Here is a 13816-nt window from a genome sequence, read left to right on the forward strand (position 1 = left end):
ACCTCTCATAACCTTAATGCACTTCCATCATGTCTTCTTTACACCTTCTCTGCTCCAACAAAACAACCCAACTTATCCAGCCTTACTTCTGGGTCAAAATGCTGCAACCCTGGCAGCATCCTGGTGAATCCAAAAGAGGTGGAAGAAGTGGCCCATTCTGCCCATTAAAGGCACTACAATAAATGTGAATTGTTGAATTGAGCCACCATGCTAAAGATGACTTGGTTTAAAAAGCCTTGATGTGGAGGTGTCAGTGTTGGACTGGGGTGGACAAAGTTAAAAATCACTTAACACCAGGTTATAGTGCAACAGGTTTATTTGGAGGTACTAGCTTTCAGAGCACTGCTCCTTCAACAAGTAGCTGTGGAGCAGGATCATAAGACAGAATTTACAGTAAAATATAGTGTAATGCAACTGAAACAATATATTGAACACACCTAAATTGCTGGGGTCTAGATTAAAGTGGTGCTGGAAAAGCACAGCACGTCAGGCAGCATCCGAGGAGCAGGAAATTTAATGTTTCAGGCAAAAGCCCTTCATCACCCTTCACACAAACCAAGATTACTGTTAAGTCTTTCGTCTTTTAGAATGGGTTACAGGTTTCAGATCATTAATATGTAAATCCCAGAAATTCTTTTGAGTTGCATTCTCGAGATAACTTATGAAAAAAAAAGTGACAGCTCAGCTCAGACAATGCATTAAAGTTTAAACAGCGGAATCATCTTTAGCCCCTGAGTGTACCTGACAGCCAGCCAGCCGCCTCCTCACCTGAGCACCAGGTGGGGACGCGTGTGGGGCGAGGGGGCGGGGCTAAGGGGAACCAAGCGCCGCCCACTCGGCGAAGGGGGCACGCGCTCCTGCCCGGACGGCCAGCCGGCAGGCGCGTTCCCGCCCTTCCAAAGCCAGGGTGACGCGCCGTGCCACGGGAGCGCGCCCGCCTTCCGCGCTGACATTTCTCGCCCAGGTGAGGTGCGGCTGCGGAGGGTTGGTTGCAGTTTGGTCGGAGTAAAGGAAGGCGATAGTGAGTGAGGGAGGGAAAGAGAGAAAGAAAGAGAGAGAGAAATAATCCAGACGGGAAGCTTCACCAACATCACTGCATTGGAAGGAAGACAAATATACTGCTAAATCCAAAGGAAACCTGTGTGCGGGGTTAAAGTGTGAGAGAGAGAGAGAGAGAAAGAAAGAAAGAAAGAAAGAGTCGGAGTTCTGGTCAAAGAAAGAAAGTCTCTTCTATCTTCTGTTCCTCTCTCTCTCTCTGCCGGTCCGGAGAGACACAGGGGGAAACCATGGCGGAGCAGGAAAGCCTGGAGTTCGGGAAGGCAGACTTTGTTCTCCTGGACACCGTCAGCATGAGAGAGTTCATGGCCAACCTGAAACTGAGGTAAGAGAAGGTTAAGGGAAAGAAGAGACGTCCCCTTTTCCCTTCCCTACACTTGGACCATGTGTTAGAAAAAAGAAGGAAATGAGATTTAAAACGAGGAGAAAGGTGCTGGGGATAGAGGCTGTGTTCGACTGTGTAACGTCAAAGCAGAGGAAATTCCTAGTAAACACACCGATTTGGTGGAAGGTTTCCCTGGGAGCGGGGGGAGTTAATCTAACATTACCTGTTCATTTACATCTGGGGAAACTGAAACTTCTTGTACTGATTGTTAGGATACAACCCTGGCGGCGCAAACTTTTTTTTGGAGTCATGATGTTGGAGGTAAAAACTTGTCAAGTGTTGCTTTCTGTTTCATTCCATGAGCCTTACTTGTACAGCGATGTTCTGCTCCATCATAGAGGCGAAAGTGATGTCTGCCCCATTGTATGTGGAGCATATTGTACAGCAGGTAACGTTGCTACGATTGTTAAAATCTAATTTTATTGCAGAGCTGCTCTCTGAACTGTCTCTTTTAATGTGGAGCAATGATGGGAATTGGCATAGCCTGGGAGGTAGTGTTGGTGAGGAGGATATGTGTCTGCCTTATTCCTGCTGACAATCCAAATTTCTTTTGTGATGGATTTATCTCCCCCACTCTTACAAAGCCTAAATCAAATACATTTCTCTAATGTCTAACCACTAAGTATACAAACATTCATTATATCTATGTACATACATATATACATTCATATGTATATGATTGACTGTGCCACCCCTTGCACTGTGTGCATTTAGGCAACTACAAGGCAATATTCCAATTATTGTTCTCAGTAAATTATGATCTGTTGTTACCTGAAATGCAGCAGAAGCAACAACAATGTTCAAGATATAATTTAATATAATCTTAAAAGAAAACTATGGGGAAATACTGGGGATTGGGATGAGGAGTGTAATTTCTGAGAATCAGTACAGGAATGGAGGGCTAAATGGCAACCTCCTATGTCCCATGATTCTTTGAAGAGTGTTTTAGATGTTACTGTTGGAATTGAACTCCTAGCTTAGCTGATTACTTTAAAATTGCGTGCATTTACATTCTGAACAACAGAGGATGATTACGAGTGTGTTACAAGACTAACACAATGGAGGAGTTGAGTGTTAAAGATTGTGTTTTTTTAATTGTCCAGCCACACTCCGAGTTGACTGTATTCTGTTTTGTGACTATTAATTGTATCACTCCACAAATGGTTGATTGTTTCATTCTGGCAGCCATAATTGCTGTGTGCCTTTGTGTCATGTGGCATGGAGGAGAGAAGTTTGCTACAAAATTGTACATTGTACGTCAGTATAGTTTTTTTTAATGCAGTTGCATGTATTGTCAACCCATGTTGTGAAGTCAAAAGGATTTAGGGGTTGCCTGCACAATTGTAAATTGCACTTTAAAACTGTTCATTGTGTGCTCAGTACTTTGAGATGTTTGATATGGAATCACTTCTTCTCAAGTTAAATTTAGGCAGCCTGTTATTTGGGATCTGGCTCCTGATGATTGTGCTGTTTCTATAACCCAACAGCAGGCAATTGGACCCGGTCTAACCCGTGTCTACTACTAGGCTACAGAAAACGAAAATAACAGCATACACAACAGGAATAGGTTCACGGTTGATGGGCTCCCAGAATCTAAATTAAAAGAACAGTATAAATGCAGCATCAATGATTGTGATTTGATCTCCGCATCAGTTCTATGCTAGAATCATAGAGTTGTACAGTTTGGAAACAGACCCTTCGATCCAACCTGGCCATGCTGACCAGATATCCTAAATTAATCTAGTTCAAATTGCCAGCAGTTGGCTCATATCCTTCTAAACCCTTCCTATTCATATACCCATCCAGATGTCTCTTAAACGTTGAAATTGTACCAGCCTCCACCACTTCCTCTGGCAGCTCATTCCATACAAGCACCACCCTCTGCGTGAAAACGTTGCCCTTAGGTCCTTTTTAAATCTTTCCCCCTCACCCTAAATGTATGCCCTCTAGTTCTGGACTCGCTCACCCCAGGGAAAATATGATGGTGACTAAACAGAAATAAAACTCTCCATTATAAATTTTACCCCAAAAATGAATTCTGTTGAAATTCAGTTCAGATTTCTGCTTTGCTTTTCAATTTGGCTCCTAACAATATAATTCTAGCAATTTTATTGAAAGACTGTCTGAGTATCTAAATAGATTCTAATCATTGATGCATTCTAATTTAGTTATCTTGGCTGATGAGGACTTCGCTCCCTGTGTTCCTTCATACATTGAATCATTTTATTAAGTTACTTTAACACAAGTATATTGTTGAGATAGGAAAGGATCTTATTGCATTTTGTTACTTATTATTTTTAAAAGTATTCCAATGAATCCTTTTAAGCAATATTTGGTCTATATGCCTGTATGTGTCAAGTTGATCAGTGTTAGCAAATTGTTTTACCAAGGTGAGTATCAGTTGTGTTCATTTTTACCCTGATTGATATGTTATACATCTGCATTTCTTATAAGGGGTTATCGACTAATGATTCCCTTCATAATGTGGGGTGCTGAAGTTAACTTCAGCACAATTACTGTTTAGTCACTGAGCTCAGGACAGATTAGGAATCAGTCCAGAAATCACTGGTCCAAATAGTTCACTGACACACTCTACAAACCAAAACACTATAAGATCATCTTCAGTTTGAAAATATTCTTGAATTCTATTCATCCCACCCTAGATATACTGCAACATGTGAATAGCAAGAGGAGAAACTTACTGCTTTTGTATTTCTAGACTTAGGCCACAGAAAAAAAGTGTAGGTAAAGTTTCTATTCTTGAACAAGGTTTGTTCACCAGCTCAACCTCTTGAATTTAGGCTGTGGCTCAATTGTAGCATTTAATCTCTCCCTTTTTATGCAAAACATACTTTGAGGGTATGACATTCAGATTTGTAGCCAACATTTTAGATTTATTTTGATTTGGTTCCAAGAAGTGCTATAATTGGCATTAATCCCTTCTGTGAATTTAGTAGCCAACTACGCTTAATGCTTGGTAATTGGACACGTGGAGCAATGTTTTAATACTGTCAATAAACTTCAATAGTTATTGCTATTACAGCAAACAAGTAGCCTACAATTGAAAGTAACTTGTTTTATATGCTTTTGTTTTAAATAGACCTTTTGTTCTGTAATATATTTTATTTTGCCCATTGCTATTTAGAGCTACCTTTTGGAACAAAATTGAATTCATTGGTAACAGTCTTAGCTTTGAATCGTAAAGTTTGTGGGTTCAGGTCCCTATCCAGAGTCTTGAGTGCATCAATCCAGACTAGCACACCAGAACAGCTTTGTCTCTCAAATGAAACATTAACCCGAGGAAGTAAGTGAGTGTACTGTTTCATATTTATCCCTGAACAGACATCAAATTGCACTGTCTGGTCATTATCTTGCAAATTGCCTGCTGTATTTCTTGCAACATAACAATAATTAAATTTCAGAGGTATTCTGGCTGTAAAATGCTTTGGGAGGTTATGAAAATGAAAGGCAGTATATAAATTCAAGTCTTTTCTTCCTTGATCTCCAATTTAGTGCTTAACCACTGGAATGATTGGACCAGTTCAAGTCTCCTTGAACTTTATTTGGTGATCTTGCAACTAAACCATCATCAGTTTACCCTATGACAGGCCCTCTTTTTCTTTTTCTTTTCTGCATTGTCTCTCCTTCTTCTCTCTTTCTTCAGATTCTGTCTGCACCTCATCCCCCGCCCCCAATCTGAGCTTGCTTAAAGCTTCTTGCATTTGGAGCTTTTTCTGAAAGGTTCATTAAATGGTGAGTATTTCCAGTGTTTGCTATTTTTAATAACATGGACTCCATTGGCTGAATGGTCTTATTCCTATGCCATCATGGTGTTATGACTGTGTTTTTATGAGAGTAAGACATGGGAAGAATGGAAATCTTCTATTCTAAGGGTTTCTGTCCTTCCTTGTTTGAAACTGCAAGTAGATTTAATGTTTCAACTGAGAGACTTCCTGATGGTTTATCTCCAGGTTCCTCAATGGTCAGGTGAATGTAGGCTTGAACAATAGGGCAGTAGAACTCTCAATAATCAGAGTTCTACAGCACAGAGACAGGCCCTTTGACCCAAATTGGTCCATGCTGACCAAAATGTCCATCCATGCTAACCGCTGCACTTGGCCCATCTCCTCCTAACCTTTCCTATCTGTGTATTTGTTCAAATGCCTTTTAAATTTTGTTAATGCACCCACCTCAACCACTTCCACTGGCAGCTCACTCCATCTGGATGTAGGTTTGCTCGCTGAGCTGGGAGATTCGTTTCCAGATGCTTCGTCACCCTACTAGGTGACATCTTCAGTGGGCCTCAGGCGAAGCACTGTAAATGATTCCTGCTTTCCAATTTATATGTTTGGGTTTCTTTGGGTTGGTGATGTCATTTTCTGTTCTTTTTCTCAAGGGGTGGTAGATGGGGTCTAACTCGATATGTTTGTTGATGGTGTTCCAGTTGGAATGCCATGCTTCTAGGAATTCTATTACATGTCTCTCTTCGGACAAGCCAAACAGAGACATGCATGGGAATTCCTAGAAGCATGGCATTCCAACTGGAACTCTATCAACAAACACATTGAGTTAGACTCCATCTACCATCCTCTGAGAAAGAACAAGAAATAAGATCACCAACCCAAAGAAACCCAAACATATAAATTGGAAAGCAGGAATCATGTACAGTGCTTCGCCTGAGGCCCACTGAAGATGTTACCTAGTAGGGTGACGAAGCATCTGGAAATGAATCTCCCAGCTCAGCGAGCAAACTGACATCCAGAACCTCAACCTGAGCTACAAATCTTTTCAAACCTTGCTAAGCTCATTCCATATATGTACCACCCTCTGTATAAAAGAAGTTGCCCTCGGGTTGGCTTCTATTCTTTTCCATCTAACTCTAAACTGATGTCCTCTAGCCCTCGATTTCCCCAATCGTGGGCAAAAGACTGTGTGCATTCACCTGATCTATGCCTCTCATGATCTTATATTCACTTTCTATAAGATACCCCCTCAGTCTCCTACACTCCAAAGCTAAAAGGTCCCAACTTGTCCAACCTCTCTCTATAACTCAGACCAGAGAGTCCTAGTAAATTTCTTCTGCACGCTTTCCAGTTTAATAACATCCTCCCCATAGCAAGGTGACCAAAGCTGAACACAGTACACCAAGTGCAGCCTCACCAACATCCTGTACAACTGCAACATAACTTTGATTAGATTAGATTACTTACAATGTGGAAACAGGCCCAACAAGTCCACACTGACCCTCCAAAGAGCAACCCACCCAGACCCATTCCCTTACATTTACCCCGTCACCTAACACTACGGGCAACTTAGCATGGTCAATTCACCTAACCTGCACATTTTTGGACTGTGGGAGGAAACCGGAGCACCCGGAGGAAACCCACGCCAATAGTTGCCTGAGGTGGGGATTGAACCTGGGTCTCTGGCGCTGTGAGGCAGCAGTGCTAACCACTGAGCTACCGTGCAGCCCACATGTCTATACTCAGTGCCCTGACTGATGAAGGCCAGTGTGCCAAAAGTTGCCTTAACTGCCCCGTCTACCTGTGACTCCACTTTGAGGACCTTGCACCTGAACTCCCAAGGTCCCTCTGTTCCACAACACTACACTCCTTAAGCCCTACCATTCACCATGAAACTGCTACCTTGATTTGACTTTTCAAAATGCAAGACCTCACACTTATCTATATTAAAACTCCATTTGTCATTTCTCGGCCCACTTCCCCAGCTAATCAAGATCTTGCTGCAATTTCTGATTGTCTTCCTCATTGTCCACTATACTACCTATTTTAATGTCATCTGTAAACTTACTAATCATACCTTGTACATTCTCATATAAATCATTGATAGAGATAGCAAACAGTAATGGGCCCAACACTGACCCTGAGGCACTCCATTAGTCACAGGCCTCCAGTTTGACAAGCATCCTTCCACTATTACTCTCTGATTTCTACCATTAAGCCAATTGTGTATCCAATTTGGCAGCTTCCCCTGGATTCCATGCAATCTAACCTTCCAGAGCAGCCTACCATATGGAACCTTATCAAAGGCCTTACTGAAATCGATATAGACTAGGTCTACTGCCTTCACCTATTCAACCTTCCTGGTCACTTTATCAATGAACTTTAACAAAATTGAGAGGCATGACTTCCCTTGCACAAAGCCCTGCTGACTACTCCTAATCAAATCCTGTCTTTGCAAATGCATGCATATTTTATCTCTTAGAATCTTCTCAAGTAACTTACCTACCACAGATGTTAGGCTTACTGGTTGATAGTTCCCAGGTTTTTCTTTGCAGCCCTTCATGAATAATGATAGAATATTCACTACCCTCCAGATCTCCAGCACCTCATCTGTGGCTAACGATGATACAAAATTTCTTTTGCTGATTCAGTACCTCCATTGCCACTTCATAGCTTCCTCTTGACACTACTGGTATTAACGCAGCAATGGGTAGGGATGAACCATTCCAGAAGCCTGAAAAGCGAACCCATTTGGAATTGATAATGGGCTTCCAGGAGGGTTCCTGTTCCAAAGACACTCATTGCTTGATCAAGGGACCCTGATTCATAAAAGTTGAGATACAACAGGAGATGGATGGGGTGCTCATTGAAAGCCATCACCGATTACTGCCCCTTGCCTTGGCTATGGGCAGAACCCTTCCCCTCTTGATGCTTTGGCAATTCTGACTCTGGTGGATGCAGTAGCAGCTCTCAACCTCCTGAGGCGCTATCTGCAGTGATAACTGTCAGGATTTGATGGGCTAGCAATATCATAGCAGATACCACGATTGTGTCCATCTGAGGCCTAGGATTGCCAGGTGACTGAGATCACATGTGAATGACAGTCGAATGGAGGATGCAGAGTGAAGGAGGGTTGGTAGCAAGGATAGAGGTGTGACTATGATTTGGACCCCATGTGGCGTCCCTGAATTCTGTATGGAGTTTCTTTGAAGAAGGGGACTCCCTTTGCTTTTCAGGCCTCCTGCCCGATCAGCTTTGTGCCTGCTTTGGCTGAATACCCATGGCAGTGGATGAGACCCATCCTGGCCTCAATTGGCAGGAGAGTAAGAAGAGAATCCTGGCCTCGATTGGCAGCTGGATAGGAAAAAAATCTGTGAAGCTCTCAACCCTGGATTTAACCATGGCTGAAATTGAAAGTCAGCACATTCCCCATCTAGTTGACTCCTGACTGATTAAATGTCAATCCCCAAAGCACTGGGGACAGTATTAGATTCTCTTCAAAGATGTGAGAATGCTCTGGCATTTCTGTCTCTTTCCCTCGCATTTTCTTTTTGGAAATGTCTTACAAGCCAATCTTTGCACACTTCAAACTATTTCTCCCCCAAACCACCTTTATGTCAAGGCAGTCACCTTTATTTGAGCCGTGCATTCAGGTGTTTTCTTGTATCTTAAGGGCACAAAAGAGCTCATTATCCACTTGCACACAATTCTGGCTGGTGAGTGTGGTAGTCATCCATCTGATAGCACTATGACTAATTCAATCCCCTCCCCACCACCCAGGGTGCTAGAGGGCAACAAATTGGACAAAGACCAGAAATTGAATCTGGACCTCCTAGTCTATGCATAGTTCATTTCCATGTTGGGTAGCAATTTTACTAATTCAATGATTAGGAGAACCAGACAAGCTATTTTTAATTCACGAATACATGTTGATATAGAAATACGAAACTACAAGTCAGCTTTGTATTACATTTCTGAGCAAAATGTTGTAAAAGCTAATAAAGTATACAGAAGCAGTTCCACATTTATTTATTTATTTATTCAGTGTTTTTGAATTCTTCAGAAACAGCATGAGGATGCAATCAAAAATTCCTTGAGTGAATTATAAGCAAAGCATATATTTCTGCTCCTGCTGATAAAAGCCCATGCAGAAACAGCCTGTCTCCTTTTTCATTAAATTGCACACAGTGTAGAGGAGTGAGGTGGGGGTGGGGGGGGGGCGGGAAGTAATACCAAGCAGAAAATTAGTGAACGATTTGGGTTCTTTTATGGGACATTGTTTCAAATTTTGATCTGTCTGATCAGGACCTTTCCAATATGCCTGGCACTCGACCAATAGAACGTGAAAGCAGTGGTTTTAAATTTAGATAAAATCTGTTGAACTATTGCTCGCCATAAGATTTGAGGGTGTGGCTTGTAAATAATTTGCTAACTAAGGTAAACAGTTAGGACTCATTTACTTTGGGATTACTCATGTATATTCTTTGTGGACCAATCTGTATTCCTTGTTTTGAGATCTGAACCATTTTCAGTAAGTCTCTGACACACATTGCTGCAGTGACTTAAAAGCCAGACAAAGTAGTTGTTATGAAAGGCTAAATTGGGCACCATAGTCTGTTAGACAATAATTTGCACAAGAAAGTACTGTGGTTGAGTGATGTATTAACTGCAAGTACTTATCTTGAGCGCTTTATGTATTTTTGGAGAACCCCAAGGGAATGTGGAAAACATGTAAGAATTGTTGTAAAACTGTAATTTGTCATTGGCTGAACTTTGTAATTATAGGTGGCCTTCCTTGTAGAATCGTTTGTACTTAGCTCCTACAGTATCACTTGTGGAAAGGGTTACACTGGGTCCTATTTTAAGAACACCAGGCACAAATCCATTCAAAAAGATGTAAACGGTGCACTTTCTCTTTGCAAAATGTCGATTTGTATAGAATGTTAGCAGTTTATATTGGTACAAACTTGAATGCTCTAGCAAACTAGTGAGAGTTTAAAAAAAGAATTAGTATGATTAAAAGAATTATACATTTATAATTATAAATTATAAATTATAAATAGTTAGTTGTGCGTCAATTTTGCAGCTGAAGATTCCTTGATCGCAGCCATGTTTCAGACTAAGTACCTAATGCATCAGGTAAGTTTGCACTTTTTGTAAAGAAATAAAGACATACTATGCATGTTGGAAATGTGAAATGTAAACAGGAATTTGGCACCTGAAATAAGACACAATAATGTAATGTCTTAAGGCCATCACCCCTTCTCCCTAAAGAAAAATCGCAGGATTGTTCATTAGGGGTCAACAGTGGATCAATGTGAAGCAAATAATCTGTTTGTTTACAGATGCTGGTAGGTGTGTGCTTCCCTTCTCAGAGTTTTTTTATGATTATCGTCTGTTTAGTTCAGACCTATATTATTACAGATTAATCTAATTTACTATGGGCATTTGGGACCTCTTGAGAATTGAGAAATTAACTTGAAACATGAGGAAGAAGCCTAGTGAAGTACCAATTGTGCAAAAGCACAAGGCTATATCACAAAAACAGGAAATATTTGAATGATAATTGAAGGTAATATCTAATCTTCAGATTTAAAAGATTGCAAAATGGTTGAACATTGCCCTTGTGTTTTATGCAATCTCATCCACTCAGTACAATAACAGTTTATTACTTCCCATCCATTTTTCTCTTGAAACTATTTATCTAGCCAATACCATAAGCAACCAGGGACTCTGGCAATAAAAGTGCAAGATAGCTGGTTGGGTTCTTTGCCACTCTGCACATGGGAGAACCAACCAAGATTGAACTATTAATGTTTTTAGTTTATTTATTAGCTAGGATGGGGCAACTGAAGTACAGGAAGAAAAATAACAAAATGAGAAGAAAGATTGAATCAATAGAGAGCAAAGAAACAGAAAGGAAAAGTACATTAGTTTTTAAATTCAACATTTTTTAAAAGAATCTGAGGTGATCTGCTATTGAAAGAAATGACGCTTTGGAAATTAAATTGATCTCCTTTTTAGCTGAGGCTGAGAAAAATAGCAGAGCTATGAACCACCTCATTTTAAAACAAAGTCTTTTTGCCGTTTAGTAGGAACCCACCTTTTTGTGATGTTTAATTGACAGTGTCTAATTGTGTGTCATGCTGTTGAGAGACACACGACTGTGTGATCCACAAGTCCTGTTTTTGTCAAATTCTGATCCAAAAATGATATTTTAAAATCCTGTTCGTTGATTCAACTTTCATTGTTTCCTTGTTATTTGCATTCGTTGTATCTTAAGTTATATTGCTTTGAAATAAACATGATTATTAGTTTTAACCTGAATATAATAATCCGACAGTATGATGCTGTTTTTTGAAATAGACAGCAAAGCATGCTTTTGTTGGTCTTCAGCAATTCTTAGTCTTGCAGCATGTAGTTCTATCAAAGCTCAGTTCTGAAGAAGGGTCACTGGACCAGAATTGTTGATTTTTGTCTCCACAGATGGACCTGCTGAGGATTTTTTCAGCCATTTGGTTTTGTTTCTGATTTCTTGCATCTGCAGTCCTTTTGGCTTTTTGTTCCATCAAAGCGACTTTATAGAGATACAAGTTCCCATTCATTAACTGTTCAGGCTGTTCAAGGGCAACTGTTTTTCTTCAATGCAACATATGGTCTTGCATTACAAACCTTTAAAAGGAGATTTTACTATTCAGCATTGACGAAATGTACAAGAAAGCTCGTTGTACTGTCTCTTCAATGTTTGTTGAAGAGGCTGTCACACTTAGAATATTTGACTTGCGTTCGCTCTCTCAGGGAGGAGAACCATGTATTGATGGACTTTGACATTATTTGTGACATCATGTGTTTTGGTTTACAATTAAAAATAGTTTTCATTATTCTTCAGTCCCTAAATTGGTGAAACCCCTCACATCACTAATTTGACATTTCTATTTATCTACTGTTTGTTTCTATTGTTATGTGGATAGAGTGGCAATTTTATGAATGGTTTTACTTAAATCTATGATCATTTCGATGTTGATTGAGATTGCCTGAAGTTAGAGAGAGTTTACTTCACAAACAGGAGCATGTTATCCATGAAATATCACCAAATCCCCTGAGGGCTAAGTTTGAGGCAATCAGTAGGGTAATTCAGAAGGGAGCTCCAGAGTGGCTGTCAGGCTAATTTGGAGGAACAGTGGAATTGATTAGAAAGTAAAGTTTCGCAATTAGTTACCTTGTACCTGAATAAGCATTACTGTGGTGGTTTGAGAGAGTCATCATAGAATTATTATCAATATTTGTACATCTGTGTATAGTTGACCTGACCGTGGGCGGCACGGTGGCACAGTGGTTAGCACTGCTGCCTCACAGCGCCAGAGACCTGGGTTCAATTCCCGCCTCAGGTGACTGACTGTGTGGAGTTTGCACATTCTCCCCGTGTCTGCGTGGGTTTCCTCCGGGTGCTCCGGTTTCCTCCCACACTCCAAAAATGTGCAGGTTACGTGAATTGGCCATGCTAAATTGCCTGTAGTGTTAGGTAAAGGGGTAAGTGTAGGGGAATGGGTCTAGGTGGGCTGCGCTTCAGCAGGTCGGTGTGGACTTGTTGGGCCGAAGGGCTGTAAGTAATCTAATCTAATAAACTGTAGTGAGATTGCAGCAACATGGGAGAACAAACAAAAACAGAGCAAATCATGTTGAGGACACAAGTCCTTTTGGGAAAAGTAAAACTTCAAAGTAGAAAAGAACAAAGGATACCTTGCAGCTAGGCAAATACATAGTTATTTATACTATGCAAAAAGTGCATTTGTGTAATGTCTTTCTCAATCTCACATCTCGCAACGGTCAAGAAAGTACTTTTTCTACGATAACTACTATTATAATGCAGAGAAGTAAGACAGCAACTTTGTATGCCAGTCTGCAAACAACAATGAAATAATAGAACATAGAAGAATACAGCGCAGTACAGGCCCTTTGGCCCTCGATGTTGCGCCGATCCAAGCCCACCTAACCTATACTAACCCACTATCCTCCATATACCTATCCAATGCCCGCTTAAATGCCCATAAAGAGGGAGAGTCCACCACTGCTACTGGCAGGGCATTCCATGAACTCACGACTCGCTGAGTGCAGAACCTACCCCTAACTTCAGTCCTATATCTACACCCCTTAATTTAAAGCTATGCCCCCTCGTAATAGCTGACTCCATACGTGGAAAAAGATTCTCACTGTCGACCCTATCTAAACCCCTAATCATCTTGTACACCTCTATCAAGTCACCCCTAAACCTTCTTTTCTCCAATGAAAACAACCCCAAGTGCCTCACCCTTTCCTCATACGATCTTTCTACCATACCAAGCAACATCCTGGTAAACCTCCTCTGCACCCGTTCCAGTGCCTCCACATCCTTCCTATAGTATGGCAACCAAAACTGCACACAATACTCCAGATGCGGACGCACCAGAGTCTTATACAACTGCAACATGACCTCAGTACTCCAGAACTCAATTCCTCTACCAATAAAAGCCAGTACGCCATATGCCTTCTTCACCGCACTATTTACCTGGGTGGCAACTTTCAAAGATCTGTGTACATGGACACCAAGATCCCTCTGCTCATCCACACTACCAAGTAACCGACCATTAGCCCA

At 41.0% G+C, this 13816-nt stretch overlaps 1 protein-coding gene across 1 annotated transcript in view; it reads left to right on the forward strand.

The window, feature by feature from the left end:
• The first annotated feature begins 828 nt into the window (after positions 1 to 828).
• The window catches only part of myo1d (myosin 1D), a 525665-nt gene continuing 512677 nt past the window's right edge, over positions 829 to 13816 (forward strand). Inside the window, exon 1 of the mRNA XM_043675298.1 lies at positions 829 to 1381. Coding sequence (XP_043531233.1) covers positions 1287 to 1381 — 95 coding nt within the window. The 5' untranslated portion in view covers positions 829 to 1286. The remainder of the gene's footprint in view (positions 1382 to 13816) is intronic.

This window comes from Chiloscyllium plagiosum, chromosome 33, assembly GCF_004010195.1.
Source record: "Chiloscyllium plagiosum isolate BGI_BamShark_2017 chromosome 33, ASM401019v2, whole genome shotgun sequence".
Lineage (NCBI taxonomy): Eukaryota > Metazoa > Chordata > Chondrichthyes > Orectolobiformes > Hemiscylliidae > Chiloscyllium > Chiloscyllium plagiosum.